This window comes from Oryzias latipes, chromosome 7, assembly GCF_002234675.1.
Source record: "Oryzias latipes chromosome 7, ASM223467v1".
Classification (NCBI taxonomy): domain Eukaryota; kingdom Metazoa; phylum Chordata; class Actinopteri; order Beloniformes; family Adrianichthyidae; genus Oryzias; species Oryzias latipes.
This window is the reverse complement of record NC_019865.2, coordinates 12,457,291-12,482,030: the sequence shown is the minus strand read 5'-3', so window position 1 is coordinate 12,482,030 and position 24,740 is coordinate 12,457,291. Positions and strand designations below refer to the sequence as shown.

The following is a 24,740-nucleotide window of genomic DNA, read 5'->3' as shown; positions in this document are numbered from 1 at the left end:
CCCACTCCTGCTAGCCTATGGCCCCCCCTCACACCCCTAATCTAACACTATCGACAAAATGGAAAGCAAAATTGGAACTTTTAGTTTTGAGCCAGATGCCAGCTCAAACGAGGAAAACATAAATGTGCATGGATCTAGTTGTCTACAAGTGGATGCATCAGAATGGAGAGGAGCAGGGAGCTTGTTGCACGCCTATCATATAATCTATGTAACGAATACAATTTTCTTCAAACTGTATTTTGTCATCTGCACCTGATTCGCAACAAATTGAATGAAGCCTAATTTTCTTTATATATGTCCTTCATCATGAGAAAAGTACCTCAAGAACATGTAAAAAACACCAAAAACACAATTTTTATCGGAGTGGGTCTTTAACGAGCTGTTTACTTGATATTATTTCTTTTATCTGACGAATAAAAAATGATCCTCTTTGCTGTCTTCTTCCATGTATTCCAGATTGAACACCTGAATGGGCTGACTGTATTTGAGAACTTTCTCTATGCCACGAACTCCGATGAAGGCAACTTAAACCCAAAGACCAGTGTGATTCGAGTGAACCGCTTTAACAGCTCAGACTTTCAGGTGGTGACCCGGTTGGACCGGGGCTCCGCTCTGCATGTGTACCACCAGAGACGCCAACCTCAAGGTGCGAAACAATCTAATGACACATAGCAGCTGTTTCAGTTCATCTAAATGTTTGTGTTTTTTCGTAACTGCTTTTATGTGCTGTCCTGCTCGCCCTCAGTGCGCAGCCATGCTTGTGCTTTGGATCAGTTTGGAAAGCCTGGAGGTTGCTCTGACATTTGTCTGCTGAGCAACAGTCACAAGACGCGCACCTGCCGCTGTAACTCTGGGTTCAGCCTTGGCAGTGATGGTAAATCCTGCAAGAGTGAGTATCCAAAGAAATACTGGTTTGGACAGTAATGAAGAACATAAAACTTTCAGTAAAAATGACCTCATTTATCATTATTATTTTTTTTCTTTTTCTTGCAGAACCAGACCATGAGTTGTTTTTGGTTTATGGTAAGGGTCGTCCTGGAGTAATCCGGGGCATGGACATGAATGCTAAAGTCCCTGATGAGTACATGATTCCCATTGAGAACCTGATGAACCCACGAGCTCTGGATTTCCATGCTGCCAGTGAATACATTTACTTCGCCGATGCCACCAGCTACATTATCGGTCGGCAGAAGATCCACGACAGAGAACGAGAGATTATTCTGAAGGAGGGTAAGCTATAGACCATCACTTTGCCAAGAATTCTTAGGAATTATTTTTATTCCTGCTACGTCTAATAATTTAGAGCTGCTGGGAGTTCAGCTGTGTTATACTATCTATTCTTTTGGATTCTCTAATAATCAGCTTTTCACCCGGACTTCTCCGCCTTATCTCAGGTATTCACACAGTAGAAGGCTTAGCGGTCGACTGGATGGGAGGTAATCTCTACTGGACAGACGACGGACCTAAGAAGACTATCAGTGTCGCCAGGCTGGAGAAAGCTTCCCAGACCCGGAAGACCCTGATTGAGGGAAAGATGAGCCACCCTCGTGCCATTGTTGTGGACCCAGGCCATGGGTAAGACTGAAGAGAGACAACTAGTGTTCCTGGTAAAATGGATTCGTACAGCTTTCTTTAGTGGAACAGTTCTTTTGCTAAAAGTTGTTCCTCTATTTAAACTCACGCAACAAAGTTGTAGTGGATTTTTGGATGATGTGCTTTTCACTCTCAGTCAGGTTATAGTTCCAACGCCTTTGAAAGCGCGTCAGCTCTTTTTTTCTCCTCCTTCTCAGTTGGATGTACTGGACTGACTGGGAGGAGGATCCCACAGAGAGCAACAGAGGAAAGATCAAGAAGGCCTGGATGGATGGCTCACATCATCAGGTTTTCTTGACCGGTAAAACAATGCTGTGGCCCAACGGCTTGAGTCTGGACATTCCTCAGGGCATTCTATACTGGGTGGATGCGTACTATGACCAGATAGAGATGGTTTACCTCAACACCACTGAGCGAAAGGTTGGTAATATTCTGATAATTCAGAGTATTTGAATACTCGGCGAATCGAAATCTGTTCCTGAAAATACTAGAATGAACCTTAGCAATGTCCAAGATAGCTGATTTGTGAGCTTTATAAATATAATGCAATGAAGTAAAACTACACTTCAGGCTATGTAGTTATGGTTCTAAAATGAAGAATAATGGTGGATTTTAAGTGCATAAGTTAAAAAAAGGATGTACTACTGTCAACATGAATAAATCTTCAAAGTAAAATGTTGGTACTGCTTCTTGTTTTCAAAATAAGGGTTTTTTGTAAATGAAAAAAGACACAAGTTCAGTTTACTGAACTGAGTTCTGAAAAATGATTTTGTTTTAAATACAGAAAAAAGGTATGAATAAATTAGAATAAAAAATTGAACAGAAAAATAAAATAAAAAATATGATGAATGTGAATTCAGGAATATAAAGAAACTCTTGTGATCTATTACTTCTATAAAATAATCCAAAGCAACAGACAGTGATTTGTATGTCTTCTTTGCTGAAGAAGTTAACCAGGAAGTTGACACAAAAACGTTTGTTTAAGGGGACAAATATAATTTCTTTCTTTTAAAATCTTTTTTTTGTTAAATCTGGTTTACAAAAAATGATCCTCGAAATAAAGGTATATATTATGGTGATTAAATGCATATTATTTTAATTTTCATTCATGCAGTAAAAAGACACAAATGTAGCAACCGTTATGACAAATTTAGATGAAATAGTAAGAATTGTGGTTTAATCTGTCAAACGTTGATCTTGATTTGTAAATCAATTTGAATTCCCACTTAAGAAAGGATTCACAGCCCTACAATTCAATGTGTGTCAGACTTTTTTTTTTTTAATGACAATGGTTCAAAATAATACCAGCTTGAACAAAACGTTTTTTTTTAGAAATACACATATGTGAAAAAGGTGCTGGATGTGCTGGATCTTTTGGACATTACTTTTACTCTTTCGTTAAAGGAAACAAAAACATTTTTTTTTTTTTTTTTAGTTCTAGCTGTAATCCTTTGTGTTTTTCCAATTTAACAGGTTATTTACACGGGTCAGGAGCTTAACCACGCCTTTGGCTTGTGCCATTACAAACAATTTCTCTTCTGGAATGAATACCGTGGAGGCAGCATCTTCAAACTGGACCAGACCACAAAGACTGTGACTTTACTACGCAACGAAAGGCCCCCCATATTTGAGATCAGGGTGTATGATGCACACCAGCAGCAAGGTTTGTCCCCTTTTTCACCTATTCTGTTCATTAGATTATGAATGTATTGGTAATAGTCTTGCTTTTTTTTGTATTGTAGGCACTAATGCATGCCGAGCAAACAACGGTGGTTGTGGCAGCCTGTGCCTTGCTATACCCAACGGCAGGTCCTGTGCGTGTGCTGATGATCAAATCCTTGATGTGGATAACGTCACCTGCAGAGGTGATTAAAACCTTTGCATTTAGAGGTTTTCTGAATATCGTGGAGAATCTTAAAACTGCTTTTTCATTTTAAGAGGAAAACCTTTTTTCCCCATTTTGGTCTTCGTTTAATGTTTGAATGACCGGTGTGTTTCCATTCTCACGTCTGATGACTTCTCCAGCCAACCCCTCCTACGTGCCCCCACCACAGTGCCAGCCGGGTGAATTTGCCTGCAAGAACAACCGCTGCATCCAAGAGCGCTGGAAGTGCGATGGAGACAATGATTGTTTGGACAACAGCGATGAAGCCCCTGACCTCTGCCGTGAGTGAGCCGCAGCATCGCCATGGATACTGAGCAACACACTGGAAAACAAAATTCTGCTTCAAGGGTTTGGTTAAAACAAAGTGACACAGCATGAACTAAAGTTTCCATGATTTCTTACGGAGCAGCATGATGCTGCATTTCAGCGGTCAACTCTGTCCTCATTAGGCGATTCCCAGAAGCAGGACTCATGTTGCTCTTGGCACATTCCCCTTTCTTATTCCTCATTTAAAGTGGTGCAGATCAAAAGCATCAGAAAGGACTACGTAAACCATCATCAGCTGTGTTTACTATAACCTTTACATTATTATTTTTTGCATAATTAAATGTTATTATTTTATGTTTTTTTTCTCGTCTTCCAGATGAACACACCTGCCCAGCTGAACGATTTAAATGCCAGAATAACCGCTGCATTCCTCTGCGGTGGCTGTGTGATGGTGACAATGACTGCGGCAATGATGAAGATGAATCCAACACTACATGCTCTGGTATGTCTCAAATGCAGGTGTTATGGAACCCTTAATGCGCCCAGCTGATTTGCTTCAACCATCCCTGCAGCGTGGTTTGAGGCCTTTTAGGGTTGATCTAGAAGCTTGTTTGCAGGCGATATAACTGTTTTTGGATAAATGCCCGTCCCTGCCAAAATCCGAAATCAGTTTTATTTAGGAATGCAATTTGAATTGTTAGATTAGATTAAGTTGGGGCTTCATTAGAAGAAGGAATAAGATCTAAATAATGGCTGGTTCTGGCAATCAGACCAGTTTTTGGATTATTTGAAATGTGAATCACATCGGTGGAAAAATCCATATTAAATTTCAAAATAAGAAAAAATATTTAACTTGCATGACTTGGTTTCAGCTCGGACATGCCCACCAAACCAGTACCCCTGTGCTAGTGGTCGCTGCATCCCCATTTCCTGGATGTGTGACTTGGACGATGACTGCGGCGATCGCTCAGATGAACCAGACACATGTGGTGAGTCCTCAGTCCTTTTGTTCCTCTCGCCTTACCTTGATTGCCGTTATGTATGTATATAAAAAGCTGACATTTCTTTACCTCTTGTTTTTCCCCTATGACAGCCTATCCAACCTGTTTCCCTCTGACCCAGTTCACATGTGGAAATGGTCGCTGCATCAACATAAACTGGCGCTGTGACAACGGTGACTATCATCACCTTTCAGCTTCCTCAAAATAAAGAAAAGATCCAGTAAGCAGTGAGGTGAGATCATTGAGGTGTCATGATGTTTTTGCTGATGTGCAGACAACGACTGTGGAGACAACAGTGATGAAGCAGGCTGCAGCCATTCCTGCTCCAGTGTGCAGTTCAAATGTAACAGTGGCCGCTGCATCCCGGAGTATTGGACCTGCGATGGCGACAATGACTGTGGGGACTACAGTGATGAGACTCACGCCAACTGCACCAACCAGGGTGAGGAGCGGTACTTTGTGTATGTGAATATTAAATCTGCCCTGCTTTCATGCTCCCTGGAGGATGATGTCATGGCGCGGCAGAAAAGGCAGCTTTATCTCCTTCCTTCTCAACAGGTGTATGCCTGTTTGCAACCGTTTATCACTCACTTCTGTTTCCTGTTCAGGAATAATTTTTCGCCTGGATAACAAACACTTTCATGGTCTTGTTTGAGTTTCACTGATGTTTTGACTGTGCTGTTGCTGTGTAGATCTACGTTTAAAGATTTCAATAGCAGGTTGCTATGATGAGGTTTTTATTTTCAGATGAACTGATTTTAGATGGTTTCATGAGTGTTACAGTCTGTCTTTGGTTTCCTTTGATTTGCTCAGAACCTTGAGCTTTTCTGTATAGTGTGGTTCAGTGCTGTTCTGTTCGGGCCAAACATAAAATGTAGGACGCTGCTTTCAACCCCAGCATACAGAAATGGGGCCCGTCGTGACCTGCTGGTCTAATGTGCAATCTGTGCTCTTTTGTGTGTGGAGGGGTAAAAAAAACAGCGGCTCTGGGGTTTTTGTGGGCTCACTTAATCTGCTTGTTGGGAAGCTATTAGAGCAAAAAAGCAACACTGTGTGTTATAGTCTTACATTTAAAAGTTCAAGTTTTTGTTCAGGTCATAGTTTTATTAATGTTCTCACCTCATTGATGCTTCTAATCTTCCCTTTGGACATGCGTCAGGGAAATGATGCCTCAGGGTTACATTGAAGACACTCTTCCGGTTTCACCAAATCCGTTTATTCCTCAGCTGTGGCTGCAGCGTCTAACGTTGAATCTTTTTGCTGTTCCCAGCCACTCGTCCGCCAGGCGGCTGCCATGTGGACGAGTTTCAGTGTCGAGTAGACGGTCTGTGCATTCCCATGCGCTGGCGCTGTGACGGGGATACGGACTGCATGGACCTAAGCGACGAGAACAACTGCGAAGGAGTCACCCACATGTGTGACCCCACAGTCAAGTTCAGTTGCAGAGACTCTGGTAAGGGCTGTTTCAAATGCTCAAAAAAGCTTCTGAGTACATTTTTAGAATCTATAAAACATTTTTGCTTTTCAAAACATGACCTAAATTATTGTGCATGGTTTTTTATGAGGCTATGATTAGTTTTTAAACTCATTCTGGGGTCACAAATAATGGCTGCCTGTGCTGAAATTAAACGTCACCCTTAGAATAGAATTGAAAAGCTGTGTTGTGGGTTTAAAGTCTGTATTTACACAGTGAAGCCGAAAGTGTCTCTTACCAAAATGGTTTAAATGGAGGCTGATCTTTTCTTTTCTTTTCTTTTTTTTTGATGATGATCTTTTCTTTTTGCTGTCTTGTACAGGGCGCTGCATCAGCAAAGCCTGGGTGTGCGACGGCGACAGTGACTGCGAGGACAATTCCGATGAGGAAAACTGCGAAGCGTTGGTCTGCAAGTTGTCTCACCACATGTGTGCCTCCAATGATTCTATCTGCCTACCTGCGGAGAAGCTGTGTGATGGCATCAACGATTGTCCGGATAGTTCTGATGAGAAGTTTTGTGGTAAAACGGGAAAACCCAACCATTATTTCCAGCAGCTGAGTCCTTTTAGTCTTAAGTTCTCTAGTTCAACTTTTTCTTTTCTGCAGACTTGTGCTCTTTGGACAATGGAGGTTGTAGTCACAACTGCAGCATAATTCCTGGGGAGGGCCACATGTGCTCCTGTCCCCTGGGCATGGAACTGGGAGCTGACAACAAGACCTGCCAGATCCAAAGCTTTTGTGCCAAACACCTGAAATGTAGCCAGAAGTGCGAACAGGATAAATTCAACGTCAAGTGCTCGTGCTATGAGGGCTGGGAGCTGGAACCCAATATGGAGAGCTGCAAAAGCACCAGTAAGAAAGCAGTAGTGACTGCATTTAACACCATATAAATACTTGTTTTTTTTTCTGGTTTAACAGCTGTGATCCGACTGAAGCATCTGTGTTGAGATGTGGTTGGACATTTCATTTCCTTCAGATCCCTTCAAGCCTTTCATCATTTTCTCCAACCGCCACGAGATCAGAAGGATTGACCTTCATAAGGGAGAGTTTACTGTGCTGGTGCCAGGTTTAAGGAACACCATTGCCTTGGACTTCCACCTCAACCAAAGCACCCTGTACTGGACTGATGTTGTAGAGGACAAGATCTATCGAGGAAAACTGTCTGATAATGGAGGTGAGTTTGTATGGATCCAAATGAACTGTTGCAGGAGCACAAATTAAAAGAAGGGCAGACTATTTTCACTCTAACTTTTTAATGAAGCCATAAATATTAGGGTAGATAAGTCTTACTTTAGGAGGTGCTTAGCAGCTTAAAGTGTAAGTTGTTTGGGCATAACTTGAAAAATATGTCTACCAACAGTCTGTGGCATTCTGTGACCCTGAATGAACCTCACAGGTCACAGTCAGCCTTTCTTGCTCAGAAACCTCAGGTTTGTGTTCCCAGCTCAGCCCGGAAGGCAAACGGAAGGCTTTGTCTCTTCCAGTTTGTCTCGGTAACTCACAGAGCGTGACCGTTGCCAGAACACCGATGTTGCTCTGCAATTCCACTCATCCACCCTTACAGTCTTCCATAAATATAAACATGCTGAGCAGGAGCGTAGCAGCTCATAGATCAGCTCCTGCTGCTCATTATGGAGTCCAATTTGCCCAAGTGGTTTGTGCCAACAGCTTTAAGTCCAACATTCCTTAATGCAAGCTGCATCAGTGTTCAGCTGCCTGTCTCCTAAATTCTGTCAGGAGGCCTTATAATCTTGATTCGCCAAAGGCGACACTTTGGTTTACACTCGGTTTGGATCAGCTTCTGGGAAATAATAAAGAATTTAGAGCAGAAGGATAATGTCAGAACCACAGAAGTACCTCTTCTCCTTTACTGACACTTGAAAAGAGAAAAAAAAAAAAACTTTTTTTGGGGCGAAATTGTTTAGTCGTTTTTTTGTTGTTTTTGAAGCTAAATGTTTCATTAAATTGTGTGTCTTTGTGTCCGTCAGCACTTACCAGTTTTGAGGTGGTCATACAGTATGGACTGGCAACCCCAGAAGGTCTGGCTGTGGACTGGATAGCAGGAAACATTTACTGGGTGGAGAGCAATTTGGACCAGATTGAGGTTGCAAAACTGGACGGCACTATGAGAACCACTCTGTTAGCAGGAGAAGTAGAGCATCCTCGAGCCATCGCTCTAGATCCTCGTGATGGGTAGGAAGCATGAACAAATAATTTTTTTGAAGATTCCAGAAACTCCTGTGGATCATGGAAAATGTCTGTGAAAGCCTTCACCCTGATAACTTTCTGTTGGCAGTATTCTGTTTTGGACTGACTGGGATGCCAGTCTGCCCAGGATAGAAGCAGCATCCATGAGTGGTGAAGGCAGGCGTACCATCCACAAGGAGACTGGCAGTGGCGGCTGGCCCAACGGGCTCACTGTGGACTATATGGAAAGACGGATCGTCTGGATTGATGCCAGGTAGGATTTTCTACTGCTTTACATTTTCCCCTGGCATTCCCAGTCTGTTCTCCTGTTTCCCAGTTTTATATTTATCACCATAGTTTGAAACACAGCGGTTCACCTTTTGCGGTCTTGCTGTTTCACAGATATTTTTAATGCAATTGCTGTGCTTTTTTTTTTTTTTAAACCGCGCAGTGTGTTCTGGATGCATATTGGCTGTAGGTCATTGTCAATTAATTTCCTCCTTCTGCTTGCCAGAGTTGTGTACATTTTCTATCACAAGCAGATCTTTGTTTTCCTTTTATAATACTGGACTTATTTTTCTATGACGGTTGGAACTTTTATGAGTTTAAACAGAGATAAAAGTGTGAAAATGTTGACGTCTGTCAACATGTATAAAGTGTGTAGTGAGGGATTTTACAGCCTAAAAACATTAATAATAAAAGTAAAAAACAATATTGGCTACTCTGCCGATTTCACCTATCCTGGGTTATTATTGAATGAAACTGCTGTCATAAACGAGGGATCACTATAGTAAGGAATGCCAGCTGCTTTTAACCGTCTCTTTGTTGTGATGCTTCTTAAGGTCAGATGCCATCTACTCTGCCATGTATGATGGATCTGGACTGATTGAGGTGCTGCGGGGTCACGAGTATTTGGCCCACCCTTTTGCTGTCACCATGTATGGAGGAGAGGTGTACTGGACTGACTGGAGAACCAATACTCTGACCAAAGCTAACAAATGGACTGGACACAATGTCACTGTAGTGCAGCGCACCAACACCCAGCCCTTCGATTTGCAGGTGTATCACCCATCCAGACAACCTGAGGGTAAGATCTTCTACATTATGAGTCTCACATTTAACCTGCTGGCTTTGCTGCACAACTGGGCTTCAATTTAGAGACTGGGTATGAGCTCGCAGATTATTGCTGACAGTATTATTCACAGCTCCTTTTCCCCAAAGATGGTTGACCTTTAAGAGCTGTGAAATGTGTTGTCCTCACAAAGGCAGCAATGTGTACACGCCCCGCTGCTTTGTAGAGGTTGTAGTCATTTTGCAGGCGTGATGAGGGGGGGGAAATCTTCTTGCACAACACTAATGTTACATGGAAACACATCACTGTCAAGATGACAATAAGATTACATCGTAATGTAGAGGACTGCAGTGCTCTTTAGGATCAGGAGTGTGTGAGTGACAGAAAAAGAAATGTCGTCTGACAGCTGATTGACAGCCTGTACCAATCCTGATGACAGGGATCGTTTACATAGTTGATCCTTGTTCCTTTGTTCTGAAGGAGCTACGGATGGAAAAAAAAATTACCACTGATCACTATGATGTAAAGTTCACTTGACTTGCTGTTGCTCTTAAATGTCCTCAAGATGTTTTCTTTCTTTTAGCTCCAAACCCATGTGCCACCAGTGACGGTAAAGGCCCCTGCTCCCACTTGTGTCTCATCAACTTTAACCAGACCTTCTCCTGCGCTTGCCCCCACCTCATGAAGCTGCAGCCAGACAAACGCACCTGCAAAGGTAAGGATGGAAACTGCGCCTTGCGTGCGTTTTACCTCAGTCTCTGTGATGTAACACTTGCACTTTTTATTTTTAGTTACCGTAATTTTTCCTTTAAAATAATTTACCACAGTGAAATTTTACTTATGATTCTTAAGAGCTGTTTGTGGATGAGTGCACGTTTTCTTCCTAAATCTTCAGCAAAGCAACCCTCATTTCAGCAGGTTGATGCAGGAATAATTGCATTAACAGGATTGGAGCATAAGAATTTTACAAAGAAAAGCACCTTTAATTAATCCAACTTTATTTATAAAAAGGACCTCTCATACTCTAAGTCAGGGGTGTCAAACCCATTTCCACCGAGGGCCACATCAGTATAGCAGCTGTCCTTAAAGGGCCGGATATATCTTATGTATGTAACTAAATGTAATGAAACATACATGTAACTACTCCTTAATGTTAAACAACTAATTTATTTATTTATCATAACTTTTGAAAGTGACAATTACAGTTGCATAGAAAACACATGTTTGCTTGTTACTCTAGCATAAATCCTTTTAAATTTGATTCTGTCAGGTTAGGTTATATGGACAGTGTTTAAGTCCTAATGTATAGTTGCCCAATCCCATATTTCAAGGCAGATTCCCCTTAGATATGAATAAATACACACCAATTTTTATTTTTTATTTTAAGAAATCAAAAACTTTTATGCTCTCGGGGGCCACATAAAATGACATGGAGGGCCACATTTGGCCCCCGGGCCTTGAGTTTGACATATGTGCTCTAAGTGCTTTACAATTAAAAGCAAAAACGTAGACACCAAAATTAAAATAAAAACCCAACCCACTTTTTACTCCCCTCCATCAAAACACATATATCCCATGATCCCACACACAATAAACTGCCAGCAACAGGGTCCATTCCACAGCTGTGAGGCTGCAAAGCTGGACCCCTGCCACCCCAGCAAGGGCCATCACTGCAACAATAACCCCAGACCAAGGCGGCATGCCCTAACACAGAAGATCCCTATAGGGAAACACTGGGGCTAAATTCATAATAAGAAATGGGTTACAATTAAATACATAAGATGTAAATAAACATATAAAATTTAAAATTAAAATAAATACAATAAACAATACATAAGGATTTACAGTCAGGCAAATTTGTATGCTACTACAAAAGAAAAGTACTACTATAAAAAGGATTACCCATTCGTTTTACTTCAAATGGATTTTTACTATGCAAAACAGTGACTTACAAACTTTTATAATGAAAATTCCCCAAAATTAAGTTGTTGTTTTTTTTTTTGGGTTCTCAGAATCCCGGAAGTTCCTGCTTTATGCACGTCAGATTGAGATCCGAGGTGTAGACATTGACAACCCCTACTACAACTACATCATTTCATTCACCGTCCCGGATATCGACAATGTGACAGCGGTGGATTATGATGCGGTGGAGCATCGCATTTATTGGTCAGATGTGCGAACGCAGACCATCAAAAGAGCTTTCATTAACGGCACTGGGGTTGAGACTGTTGTGTCTGCAGGTAAAAAAAAAGTCTTAGAATGATCACAAGGATCGGATGTATTTCTTATACAGCTTGAATGCCAGGAAAAACCAGGGCTTTTGTGTTCTGTCACAGATCTTCCTAACGCTCATGGGTTAGCAGTAGATTGGGTATCGAGAAACCTCTTCTGGACCAGCTATGATGCCAATAAGAAGCAGATAAATGTGGCTAGATTAGACGGATCTTTCAAGAATGCAGTAGTTCAGGGATTAGACAAACCCCACTGTCTGGTGGTGCACCCTCTACTAGGGTAAGTCATCTCTTTGGAAAGTCAAGATTGATCTTTATCCAAAACCCTTTTTCTTCTAAGAATCAATAAAATAATTGATGTTGAGTACAAAAATTTGTCATTGTACCCCCTTTTAAGAATTTTTTTTATTTAGTCTAAAGGGTTTCTGTATTTCTCACAATCTTTGACCGTTCTTTACCCTCTTCCCCAGGAAGCTTTATTGGACTGATGGTGACAACATCAGCATTGCGAACATGGATGGAAATAACCACACCCTGCTTTTCACCAACCAAAAAGGACCAGTAGGTGAGATGATGTAACCCTTTCCTGTGGAAACATTCACACTCTTTTATCTGCTTCAACTTCATGCACAGATGGAGAACAGAGGTGTACCAAATTTAAGAATGTGATAACATCATATCCACCCAGGTTTGTCCATTGACTATGAAAAGGGGCATCTGTACTGGATCAGCTCAGGAAACAGCACCATCAACCGCTGCCAGCTGGATGGATCTAATCTGGAGATCTTGGAAGGTGCTAAAGGAAAACTTATCAAAGCGACCACGTTGGCCATTATGGGTGAGATGAAAGTAGGATGTTTTGTCGACCTCTTTATTCCAGATTAAAATGTCGATGAAATGAAAAAACTAAATTTCACTCCAACAGGAGACAAGCTTTGGTGGGCTGACCAGGGAACGGACCAAATTGGAACGTGTGACAAGAAAGATGGTGGACAGTGGAAAGTTCTGCGAAACCACACCTCTCCGATGATGCACATGAAGATTTATGATGAGGATGTGCAGAAAAGTATGGAAAAATGTTGCTGCCTGAGCTTTTGTTGACATTTCGATTAAGATTTAGCTTTTGTCTCATTGATTCCCTTCATTTTCTCTTTTTTTTTAGCTGGTGTCAACCTATGCAGCAACAACAATGGTGACTGCTCACAGCTGTGTCTGCCCACGTCTCCATCAACCAGGGCCTGCATGTGCACGGCTGGATATAGTCTCAAATCAGGGGAGCAGTCTTGTGAGGGTGAGACAGTGCTTTGTTTTATTAATTGTGCGTGCACTTCTGTTTTGGTCTCGACAGCACAAACTAACGTTACTGGCTCCAAGCAGGTATGGGCTCTTTCCTGCTCTACTCCGTTCACGAGGGAATTCGGGGAATTCCTCTCGACCCAGCAGACAAATCAGATGCTCTGGTGCCGGTGTCAGGAACCTCACTAGCTGTCGGCATAGACTTCCATGCTGGTAAGTGACTCTTAAACTGATCAGATGGATGAAAAGTGACATTTTAATGTTTTAATGTCTTACTTACAGAAAATGACACCATCTACTGGGTGGACATGGGGCTGAGCACTATCAGCAGAGCAAAGAGGGATCAGACCTGGAGAGAAGATGTGGTAACCAACGGCATTGGTCGGGTGGAGGGCATCACTGTTGACTGGATAGCAGGTTTTGTTATTTTGCTGGTCAGATTGCACCTTTATGCCGCACTACACCAAAGCACAACAGCTGATTTGAGTCGATTTTTCTCTTGTTTTCTTTTTTTCCCCCCAGGAAATATTTACTGGACTGACCAGGGCTTTGATGTGATTGAAGTGGCCAGGCTGAATGGCTCATTCCGCTATGTAGTCATTTCTCAGGGTTTGGACAAACCCAGAGCTATAACCGTCCACCCAGTTAAAGGGTAAGGCTCTTTTCCACCTGTTTAAACTTGCCCTTTGCAATAACACTCCCTTTAAGGTACCTCCAGTGTCATTTTCAAGAAGCTTTTACATTTCTGAAGTTCCCCGTCCTGCACTTTCATGTCCTTGTGTACAGGTATCTGTTCTGGACAGAGTGGGGTCAGTATCCTCGTATTGAACGTTCACGCTTGGATGGCTCGCAAAGGTTGATCTTGGTCAACGTGAGCATCAGCTGGCCAAATGGAATCTCCATCGATTACGAGGTGTGGATCAACCAAGACTCGCTGTGTTCTGCATCCTCTGTAGCATATTAGTCTTTGTTTGGACCAGAACCAGCAACTCTAGTTTAAATGCTTGTTTTGCTAATGGTAAATAATTGCTGTGGTGATATTTGTTTAAATGTTTTAACCAAAATTATTAATATGTTATAATGACGGAAAAGATTCTATTGTGCATCATTTTCTTTATTTTTTAGAATTTTTATAAATTTTAAATGTTTTCATTCTTTTTAGCAACTTTGTTAGTTTTAGATAAATTTTTATTTTTGTTATTAGTGCTGTTTTCTATATGTTAATGGCAATATATAGAAATGGAAAAAAGCTTCAATTAGAGTTAGAGCTGCCAAGGGGATCATTTTTAGCTCTTATTATTATTTTTATATGACATTAGTGTTTTCTGTACAGCGGACACTAAAGCACTAAAAGTTCTCCAGAATCTCAACATTTGCATAGTAAATACCAGCAAATGGAATCCCCTTTGTGTCATTCTACAATTGTTTTGACTCGGAATGTGCTGTTTGGACTTTAGGAGGGTTTGCTGTATTGGTGTGATGCCAGAACCGACAAGATCGAGCGGATCAACTTAGAGACCGGAGAGAACAGGGAGGTGGTTCTGGGCAACAAAAACATGGACATGTTTGCTGTGTCTGTGTTTGAGGGATACATTTACTGGAGTGACAGGTTAGCTTTTTCATTATCCTAAATGAATTGCAGAGAAGTTTTTGCATTGTAAATGTGGCTGTTACTCACTTTTATTGCTGTCTGTCAGGACTCATGCCAACGGCTCCATTAAAAGAGGAAACAAAGACAACGCGACGGATGCTGTGCAGCTCAGGACAGGCATTGGTGTGCAGCTGAAGGACATCAAGGTTTTCAACAGAGACAGACAGCTGGGTAAAAAGATGCATAAAGCTGGCCTCATCTTCTAGTCTTTAGATTTATTAGAAACCATTGTTTGTTTACCAGTTTCAGCTCATAAGTATGCCCCCCCCCCCACACACACACAGGTACAAACGTCTGTAAAACCAACAACGGTGGCTGTGAACAACTCTGTCTTTACCGTGGCAACAACGAGCGTACCTGCGCATGTGCTCACGGCATGCTGGCAGAAGATAACCGCAGCTGCCGGGACTATGACGGATACCTGCTTTATTCAGAACGCACCATACTGAAGAGCATCCACCTATCGGACGAGACCAACCTAAATGCGCCCATCAAGCCATTCGAGGACCCCGAGCACATGAAGAACGTGATCGCCCTCAGCTTCGACTACCACGGCGGCGGAGGGAAGGGGACCAACCGCATCTTCTTCAGTGATATTCACTTTGGCAACATCCAACAGATCAATGACGATGGGACAGATCGCAAGATTGTGGTGGACAGTAAGTGTTGCAACATCACCGTCGGAGTTCTCTGGTGTTTTTGAGTTTCCTAAAAAACCTCTTTCTGAAATTAATTTGTAAATTTACCAGTTCTGACGTTTGATTTCTCTCCATTTATGATTGAATTTCCATATTCTTTTCAGTAGACCTTATCACACATTTGATTTATGTGAGATTAGGAGGATCTGGTGTTCTTAAACAACTGTAGGTTCTATCATTTTAAAGAGACAGAGCCTTTTTAAAGTGGGTGTTGGAAGAAATGACTGCACACAAAACAAAAATGAAAAATGGGACTTTTACTTGTTTTAATAGACACATTTTCTAAAATTCTCTAATTCAAAATTCAAATGACTGAACTATTTAACCTAAAACAGTACAGAAATTATGGAATTAAACTGAATTAAACTATTTATGCACCCACAGGAACTTTATTATACTGCATGATGGGTAATCCAAAGTAAGAGTAAAACTGTTCAGGATTTACAGATTTATTTAATGCAATAAGCTGTGGGGCAAAATGTTTAATCACAAAGCAGTTTCATCAACCAAACAACTTTACAGGGGGGCAACAAACTCTTTTAACAACAATTCAATTCATACTCGATATTGGTTCATTTGGAACAATCTTTTTCACTGACCTAAAATCGATCCAGGACATCCTTAGCTAAAAATTCATCCAGTATAACTCAGAGATAAATACCTGGGTCCTGAACAGTGCAGGTGAAGCTTTTCCAGATTCCTTGTATTTCTTGCAAAATAATCAAGTGTAAATTAAATATATGTAAAAACAAACACGCAAACAAGAATTAATGGCAAATCCATTCAAAGTTCACTGTTGTTTTTCCACATCAAAATAATGCAAACGGAACATTATCGTACTGTATGGTCACGTCTTTGCAAAATTCAAAGGGTTTCCACCCATTGGACTGGAATGATGGATTGATTATTTTTTCTGTATCGCAAGTTTGTTGTCTGCTGTGATGCACTTGGTCATTTATATGTTATAGTAAAATTGATCTACCAAATGGATTTTTGCCAGTACCACTTATAATCTATTTATTTCCTTTTGAAAGTATTTTTAAAGGTATAGGTTGATTTGATTAACAAGTTGTCTCAGACAGATCCCTCTGGTTTGATTGTAGGAATATAAATCAATTCATCAATTAAATTATTAATCATTATACTCCTACAGCTTTACTTTACATATGTAGGGTTACATTCTGTTCTTATTGTAGGAAATGGAAGTATTTCCAATAGTCAAACATCAGATAGTTTGTTGGATGGTAACAGAGTTTGCTTTGGGTAAAGCTGTCAGTTTGGACCTCTCTCCGACGTTGTTTCTAGTTCAATGGGCTGGACTGCGTCTCTGCTCGTCACAAGAGGGCAGCCGGGAATAAAGGCTTTGCACCACCCCAGCTGTCTTCTGCCTAGTTCAAATAAGTCCTGTCTAAACTTCTGAGACATCAGTCCATACAGCACAGGGTTCACCGCTGCAACAGAGGAGGACATCAGTCTAAAGATGATGGCTATGTAGTTGTACCTGCTCAGGGTATTGTGAGTTCCTCCGATTTTGGAGAACATGAGAATGTAGGAGGGCAGCCACAGCAGCGTGAAGATCAGGACCAAGAGGGCTGACGTATGGGTGACTTGACGCTGATAACGCTCCAGCTGGGGGGCGTTTCCTACCTGCCGTGCATGCTGAAGGAAATGGAAGATCTTGGTGTACATCAGCACTATGATGCCCAGGGGGAGAGCGAAGCCGAAGAGGAACAGGGTGACGCTGTAGACCACCTGGCTGACGTTAGACAGAAAGGCGAAGCAGTATTTGGTGCTGTGAAAGGAAGTTGTGCGGAAGGCAAACTGTGGCGCTGCCAGAGCTGAAGCAGGAATCCAGAGCAGAACCACAGTCAACTTAATCCACTTGTGCACCTTCCGCCGGTAGACCCAGGTGGGGTGAACGACGATTAGGTAGCGCAACACGGCCAAAGCTGCCATTGTGAACACCGAGGCCGCCGAGCAGGCAGTGCCCAGAAAGCTGATGGCTTTGCACAGAAAGCTGCCGAATGGCCAGCACCCCTGAACAATGGCGGAGGTGTGGAAGGGCAGGCAGAGTAAGAGCAGCAGATCAGCAGCGCTCAGTCCCAGCAGTAGAGTGTCGGTACTGTGAAGCCGTTGGTTTTGTTTCTTCCGCCGTCCAGTAATGATGACAATCACCAGAGTTTGGCCGACGAATCCAGCCACCAAAATAAGACTATCCAAGATGGGTACTAACACTCTAAGTAAAGCCCCATTTTGAATTATTATTTGGTCCAGGCTGCTGTTTGTTTGACACCTGAAAGCTGCCATGAGCATCCAAACAGTGGGCAGTGTTCTGAGACTGAGCCACTGGCTAGAGTTAAACACAGTAACCAGTGTAATTACACTCCATTCAGGCAGCTAGTACTTTGGTAATGATAGCAATTAGTCCAGATGTTGGTTTCCAACTAATCAATTGGATTTCTTCATTGAGAAAACATCTCCTTTAATCCCTTCAAGTATGCTTGGAATCATATAAACAAAAGAAAAAGGGCCATCAGACGCATCTTTCATCAGCTTTGCAGTCATCTTTAAAAAGCAGCCGTGGCAAGGAGGCATCGTGTCCCTTAAAGGAGCTCTTCAGACTTGATTCATTCAGTTCAGAAGCTGCCAACCGGTAAGCATAAAAAAATCCAAGTTGGAAAAAAAAGAGCATTGAGAGTCACAAGGTTTCCTTTGATTCTCTAAAAGGTTCTGATCTGTGCAGTAATGCTCTTCCTGGCCGACTCTGTTAACTGTTTGTTTAGTAACCAGGGGTTAACCTTTCCCAGCCAATGGAAAGACGCACCGCAATGGCTCTCATTGCATAATGCTGGCTTGAACACACTTTTATCCCTGCTCTGTGTGCGATTCTCCTTCAATTAAAGCAATTTTCCACTCAAGCTCACTTTTCTCTCCGTTCTGGTTTTTACAGTTTGATGGCTGAGCTTTAAAAACGCAGGCGAGCTTTATGTAATAAACTCAGAGCTTTGCCTGAACTGGTCTTTGACCTGCGGGATTGCCAACAATCCTGGCACCTTGCCTCAAAAACATCCAGCATTAGAGTGGAGTGCAGCGCTTTGGCATTCAGTAAAGAAATAAAATAAATGGAAACTATATAATTTTGGCTATAAGCAAACAGAGGTTCTGGTTTTATATTAGGCTCCATAAGTGCTCATAAATGTGGTTGTTTGTTTATTTATGAAGACATTTTAGAGCCTTTTGGGCTTTAGTGTCCATTTTCATTATGTTATGCATCATATCGCTTCAGCAAATAACAATAATTCTCCTATTTTATGTGATAGCAGTTCCAGGTCAAAGGGTGAAGGGACTTTGAAAGAAGTCGTTTTGAGTTTGACATCCATTGCCAATTTCATCAGCTAAAAGCAACTGCTGTTGTTCCTAACGTAATATTTTTCTCAGAAGGAAAAGCTCAGACCTGGACTGCGTTCACGTTAGAGCTTGTGTATTGGAGGCAGATTTCTCCTCAAGGGTTCACAGAGAAGTTAAAACCCAAAAGGCAAAGTCTTCGCTCTAGTTATTGCCGATGGTGGAAACATTTTTTTTTCCGTTTTTTTTCTCATAAACGTTGAAAGAGTAATTAAAAATAAACTCACATTGTTTAGAAATCATCATGGGTCCACCTCGTTCTCTTTGGCAGATGTTGGATCAGTTGAGGGCCTGGCATACCACAGAGGTTGGGACACGCTCTACTGGACCAGTTATACAACCTCCACCATCACCCGCCACACTGTGGATCAGAGCCGCACCGTGGCCTATAACCGCAACACAGTCGTCACCATGTCTGGAGAAGACCACCCCAGAGCTTTTGTGCTGGACGAGTGTCAGGAGTGAGGCACAAAGATCGTTATTGTTGCTTTAAATGTCTTTTTTTTATATCTAAGTATATAATTTAAAGTTATTTTGTTGTTGTTGTCACCTTTTGAAGTTCTCCCATTCTTCTCTTTGGTTTGCTCCTACCAGTCTCATGTTCTGGACCAACTGGAATGAGCAGGCTCCCAGCATCATGAGGGCATCTCTGAATGGAGCCAATGTGCTTGCTATTGTTGGCAGTAACATAAAAACTCCCAACGGTCTAGCCATAGACCACCGGGCTGAAAAAATCTACTTCTCTGACGCCACTCTGGACAAGATCGAGCGCTGCGAGTATGACGGAAGCAACCGCTACGTAAGGCTCCAAGTCCCGATACAGACACCGAGCCACACCTCATGTTCTTAAATGGTACTGCAATTTTGTGCTTCAGGTCCTGTTGAAGAATGAACCTGTCCATCCTTTTGGTCTGTCTGTGTATGGAGACTACATCTTCTGGACTGACTGGGTGAGGAGGGCTGTCCTTCGGGCTGACAAATACACAGGAGGAGACATGAAAGTGCTGCGTGCAGACATCCCACAGCAGCCTATGGGCATCATCGCACTGGCCAACGACACCAACAGCTGTAAGTATCAGACACAGCAATCACTAAACTCGAGAATTTACTTTATAGGTTTGTGTCAGCCTCGGAATTCTATAGAAGTTTTGTAGTTTTAATCAAATTAATCAATAGTTACTGCTCCTGTGTTTCTCAGGTGAGTTTTCTCCTTGCCGAGCAAACAATGGAGGTTGTCAAGACCTGTGTCTGCCCACATCTGACGGACGGGTCAACTGCAGTTGCCGTGGAGACAGACAGCTGCTGGAAGACTACACATGCTCCTGTAGGGATATAAAGCTGACCTCCTTCTCCGAATATTAAGTTGCTTGTTTGATGATGTTGTTTTTATTGATCTTTTTTTCCACCTCAGCTCTGAATGTTTCCTGTGGGAGCGTGGATGACTTTGAGTGTGGAAACGGGGACTGCATCAACTACAGCCTTACCTGTGACGGGATGGCCCACTGCAAGGACAAGTCTGATGAAAAACAATCCTATTGTGGTAAAGACTTTTTTAGCACTTAGAAACAAGCAAGCATTCAAATAGAAGGGTTTTACTTTGAAATGATCGATTAAGGTGACACTAACCAAGTATTTACACAGGAAGGGTGAAATGTTAATTTGAAAGCATAAAATTGGAAACTTATGTCGTAAAGAAATAATTGGTAAAGTAAAAAAAGTTCACTTGTGCAAAGTGGGATCCAGGCTTAACTGTGATGAACTTTTCCCTGCAGCCAATCGCATTTGTAAGAAGGGTTACAGGCGTTGCATGAACGGCCGCTGTATTGGTCACCAGTTCTGGTGTGACGGGACGGATGACTGCGGTGACCATTCTGATGAACTACCCTGCAACAGTAAGCATTTTCTCTACGTGTTGGTATTAAAAGTGTGGTATCTTTATATATAGCAAAGCTTCTATGCCAGTTCATTACATGCATTTGAGCACATGATTGCTTTAACGTGTCAATTAAAGCAGATTCTTTTAACCATTGTTCTTTAATTCAGAAGTATTTTTATTGCTTATGAAAACAGTTTTTACAAAACTAAAAAGTAAAACAAACAGAAAAAAATAATTAAAGGAGTTCTGACATTGAATTAGAAAAAAACGTCTTTCTGTTGAACGTGTTATCTGTGAGATTGGATAAAATTCAATCTATGACTTTAAGGGTTGATATGATAAAAAAAATCCTGACTTATTAGCCCCTAACTTTTGCAAAATTGTTATTTCCAGAAACAGCCACTTAAAATGCCATAAAACAAAAGTTTAAATGTTCTTTTCTGTGATTGTAGTGACACTGTGCAAAGCAGGAGAGTTCCAGTGCAAAGATGGAACCTGCATCTCCAACCACAGCCGCTGTGATCAGGTGGTCAACTGTGAGGATGCGAGCGATGAGATGAACTGTCGTACGTAACTCGCTAGAATTTCAAGAATTTCTTTAATTAAAAACTACTGACCACCAGGGACTTCATATTAAAAACTGAGATCACTTTTTTCTATATCAAAAATAATAATCTTCACTTGTATCTCTTCTATGATTGTATTGGAAATTTGTCTGGCTGCACCCTGGAATGGATAACAAGAGCAAATGTTCCAGGATTTCTGATTAAAAGAGGGATTTTCGTTTATTTTTAGAGGGTGATCTTGAGGGTGCAACATCAAGGCTGAGTTTTATTTCTCTTTATTTTCAGATTTATTAAAAATTTGGGGGGGGGGGTTTAGAAAATAAACATATTATAGGAGTTGGATGTTTGCTGTGGGACCCCTAAAGGGAGCAATCAAAAGCCAAAGACGGAAAAAAATAAATTTCATGTTGTGTGGTCCAGCTGCTGCTTTCGCCGACACTGCTTTGAGACTTTGTAACTTTTAAATGGGACTACTTTAAGCAAAAAAAAAAAACAGCAACACAAATAATTTTCTCTTCTTTCAGAACCGACCGATTGCTCCCGTTTCTTCCGTCTTGGAGTTAAAAAAGCCACATTCAAGAGCTGTGAGAAGACCACCCTGTGTTACCTCCCCTCCTGGGTGTGCGACGGCACCAACGACTGTGGAGACTTTTCAGATGAAAGAAACTGTCCAGGTTTGGCGCTTCTTCAAAAACGTTTTTTCTTCTGACACACTTGAAGTGTTTTGTTGTCAAACCTTTGTGTTTTTCCTTGTTTTTTTGGTTTCTTTTCTGCAGATAACAGGAAGCTAAAATGTCCGGTCAACTTCTTCTCCTGCCCCAGCGGTCGCTGTATTCCCATGAGCTGGACGTGTGATAAAGAGAACGACTGTGAGAATGGAGCAGATGAGACGAATTGCGGTCAGTTTTTAACAAAGATGCTTTAAGACAAAGGTTTTCAAAGAATAGAACATCTTGTTTTCATTGTTTTGATCCACCCTTTTGATTTCTTTTTGCAGACAAGTTTTGCTTATCAAACCAGTTTGAGTGTGCAAACCACCACTGCATTTCCCAGCACTGGGTTTGTGATGGTTCCGATGACTGCGGCGATGGTTCTGATGAAGACCAGAAATGCAGTAATTCATATTTTTAACGTCTACCTTTCCTCTGCATGCTCAGCAGGTTCTGGTGTCATGTACGGTAACTAAAACCTTTTTTCTTAGAAACTGAGAACTGCAGTCCTGAAGCTTTCCAGTGTCCAGGATCCTTCATGTGCGTTCCTCAGCGCTGGAAGTGCGATGGAGATAAGGACTGTCCCGATGGAGCTGATGAGAGTGTGAAAGCTGGCTGCAGTGAGTGAGGCAGAGAAAAAAGTCATTTATAATCTAGAATTGCACATCTGTGAACACGTGTGTCTGTTTCCAGTGTACACCAACAACACATGCGATGCCAAGAATGAGTTCATGTGTCAGAACAGACAATGCATCCCCAAGCACTTTGTGTGCGACCATGACATCGACTGTTCCGATGGCTCCGATGAGTCCCCAGAGTGTGGTGAGTGTTCTTTGGAACTGACATCAGTTGCGTTGAAGCCGTTGGGGCTCCTATGTTATTCTCTACCTTTGGTTCAGAGTATCCACCGTGTGGTCGGGAGGAATTTCAATGTGCCAACGGTCGCTGCCTCAACCAGAAGAAGTGGGTGTGCGACGGAGAGTTCGACTGTCAGGATAGATCCGATGAAGCTCGCTGCACACACACTGGTACGACTGTGATCGGTGTCTTAGTTTAGCATTAGTTCTCATTCATTCATTCATTCATTCAAAAGTTTACTAATTATGGTGAAGTGTTCTAAGATAATCATCTACTTAGAAAAACTGTGTTCTAAAAGAGAAAAATTTGAACTAAACTGAGGTTTGCTAACACCAATTCAAAAATGTCAACACTTTTCCTACATCCCTGGTCCATGCACATAGCAAACATGCTTATATTTGCATATATTGTTTTGCACATGTTTATAATATAGTTTGTTATATTTGTATTTGCTTTTTGCACTAGGAGGCTAACTGCTTAATAAGTAGGTCTGGACAATGACAGTAAAGGCACATCTATCTATATCAAAGTATAATGACAATTTAAGCACATTTTAGTCAAATTTAGGGGCGTTTTTTTTTTTTTTTTTGCACAAATAATTAATTACTTTTACTACCGTTTAGTCTTTTGGAAGTTTTATTTTAGTTTTCCTCATTCTGGGAAGAGTTTAGTTCAAAGAGAAAGCTTGCTATATTTTGGAAAAACCATGTAAAATATATTTATGCAAATAGACTAAAGCCTTCAGAGAACTTTTTAAGGGTGTTCAGGAAAGAATGATGTTTTCATTCAGATAAAGCATTGACCAGAGGGTTATCTTGGAGTTTTATAGCTGATTTATTCTTGTTTGAACCTTTCTTATTTGGAGTTAATGATGCTTGCCACGTTAACTGCAAGATAAAATGCATTGATTTAATTAAAGGAATCTTGGCCTTTGTCAAGCATAGCCACTAAAGCATAGTTCTTTAACAGCCTTGAGTTCTGCTGAAAACTGCTGGATCCTAACCAATATATATATCCATAGAAAATATTTTTTATGCCTAATTTATTGTAGATATGATCCGATTTTTTTTATCCTTAAGGTGGGGGTTGTGTTTTAAAGTGGACTTTGTCTGTGATTGCAGAGAGAAAGTGTAATGAGTCTGCCTTCATGTGTCGGAACGGGAAGTGCCTGAATGAGACTCTGCTGTGCGATCGCAACGATGACTGCGGGGACGGCTCAGACGAGTTCAACTGCTTTATTAACGAGTGTCTCAACAGCAAGCTGAGTGGCTGCACACAGCTCTGCGACGACCTTAAGATTGGCTTCAAGGTAAGCGATGTTCTTCTGAAAACCAGGCGTTGAAAAGAGCCTCGAGGGTCCCTGAAACTGAGCTGGTGACTATTGCTATCAACGTTTAGATAAAGTATCTAAATATTACTTTTCTCCTATATTTTTCAGGCACTTTTGTAGTTTATTAAACATTAGCTGTTGTTTTTAAGTTTTTATTATATAAATGAAGAAATTCTCTATAAAGTCCAACAGCGAGGTTTGGGGAAAAGAAATTGAAAATGGAAGTAAGAAGTGGCTCATTTTGATTGTAACCAAACTCCTCTCTTGGTCACTTCAGTGCAGGTGCCACCCCGGCTTCCAGCTAAAGCGGGACGGGAAGACGTGCGTGGACATAGACGAGTGCACAACCACCTACCCCTGTTCTCAGCACTGCCTCAACACGCACGGCAGCTTCCACTGTCTCTGCGTGGACGGCTTTGAGCTCAGCCCCAATGACCCTACCTTCTGCAAGTCTACATCAGGTAAAGCAGTTTGGTAACAACTTCCTGACTGATGCCCAGCTCAGTTCTCGACATAACCGTTTTTGTCTGATGTTTAAGACGTGGAGCCCTACTTGATCTTTGCCAATCGTTACTACCTGAGAAAACTCAACCTGGACGGTTCCAACTACACGCTTATAAAGCAGGTAAGATCCAGGAAA

At 41.6% G+C, this 24,740-nt stretch overlaps 1 protein-coding gene across 2 annotated transcripts in view; it reads left to right on the top strand.

The window, feature by feature from the left end:
• The window catches only part of LOC101173465 (low-density lipoprotein receptor-related protein 1), a 79,763-nt gene that overhangs the window by 40,202 nt on the left and 14,821 nt on the right, over positions 1–24,740 (top strand). For both annotated transcript variants that reach the window (XM_011477108.3, XM_011477109.3), the window contains 49 exons: positions 457–646; positions 746–889; positions 994–1,230; positions 1,395–1,575; positions 1,791–2,013; positions 3,067–3,256; positions 3,336–3,458; positions 3,619–3,759; positions 4,122–4,247; positions 4,618–4,734; positions 4,839–4,919; positions 5,021–5,188; positions 6,017–6,199; positions 6,543–6,740; positions 6,827–7,072; positions 7,197–7,394; positions 8,209–8,413; positions 8,517–8,681; positions 9,250–9,494; positions 10,063–10,194; positions 11,492–11,719; positions 11,816–11,990; positions 12,181–12,275; positions 12,399–12,548; positions 12,636–12,776; positions 12,873–13,001; positions 13,088–13,219; positions 13,289–13,423; positions 13,529–13,658; positions 13,793–13,919; positions 14,464–14,615; positions 14,704–14,828; positions 14,942–15,316; positions 19,032–19,221; positions 19,355–19,559; positions 19,636–19,828; positions 19,959–20,084; positions 20,172–20,300; positions 20,533–20,652; positions 21,089–21,202; positions 21,727–21,876; positions 21,979–22,101; positions 22,200–22,316; positions 22,404–22,532; positions 22,606–22,734; positions 22,812–22,940; positions 23,892–24,079; positions 24,378–24,561; positions 24,640–24,725. In XM_011477108.3, the coding sequence (XP_011475410.1) occupies positions 457–646; positions 746–889; positions 994–1,230; positions 1,395–1,575; positions 1,791–2,013; positions 3,067–3,256; positions 3,336–3,458; positions 3,619–3,759; positions 4,122–4,247; positions 4,618–4,734; positions 4,839–4,919; positions 5,021–5,188; positions 6,017–6,199; positions 6,543–6,740; positions 6,827–7,072; positions 7,197–7,394; positions 8,209–8,413; positions 8,517–8,681; positions 9,250–9,494; positions 10,063–10,194; positions 11,492–11,719; positions 11,816–11,990; positions 12,181–12,275; positions 12,399–12,548; positions 12,636–12,776; positions 12,873–13,001; positions 13,088–13,219; positions 13,289–13,423; positions 13,529–13,658; positions 13,793–13,919; positions 14,464–14,615; positions 14,704–14,828; positions 14,942–15,316; positions 19,032–19,221; positions 19,355–19,559; positions 19,636–19,828; positions 19,959–20,084; positions 20,172–20,300; positions 20,533–20,652; positions 21,089–21,202; positions 21,727–21,876; positions 21,979–22,101; positions 22,200–22,316; positions 22,404–22,532; positions 22,606–22,734; positions 22,812–22,940; positions 23,892–24,079; positions 24,378–24,561; positions 24,640–24,725 (7,899 nt within the window). The remainder of the gene's footprint in view (positions 1–456; positions 647–745; positions 890–993; positions 1,231–1,394; positions 1,576–1,790; positions 2,014–3,066; positions 3,257–3,335; positions 3,459–3,618; positions 3,760–4,121; positions 4,248–4,617; positions 4,735–4,838; positions 4,920–5,020; positions 5,189–6,016; positions 6,200–6,542; positions 6,741–6,826; positions 7,073–7,196; positions 7,395–8,208; positions 8,414–8,516; positions 8,682–9,249; positions 9,495–10,062; positions 10,195–11,491; positions 11,720–11,815; positions 11,991–12,180; positions 12,276–12,398; positions 12,549–12,635; positions 12,777–12,872; positions 13,002–13,087; positions 13,220–13,288; positions 13,424–13,528; positions 13,659–13,792; positions 13,920–14,463; positions 14,616–14,703; positions 14,829–14,941; positions 15,317–19,031; positions 19,222–19,354; positions 19,560–19,635; positions 19,829–19,958; positions 20,085–20,171; positions 20,301–20,532; positions 20,653–21,088; positions 21,203–21,726; positions 21,877–21,978; positions 22,102–22,199; positions 22,317–22,403; positions 22,533–22,605; positions 22,735–22,811; positions 22,941–23,891; positions 24,080–24,377; positions 24,562–24,639; positions 24,726–24,740) is intronic.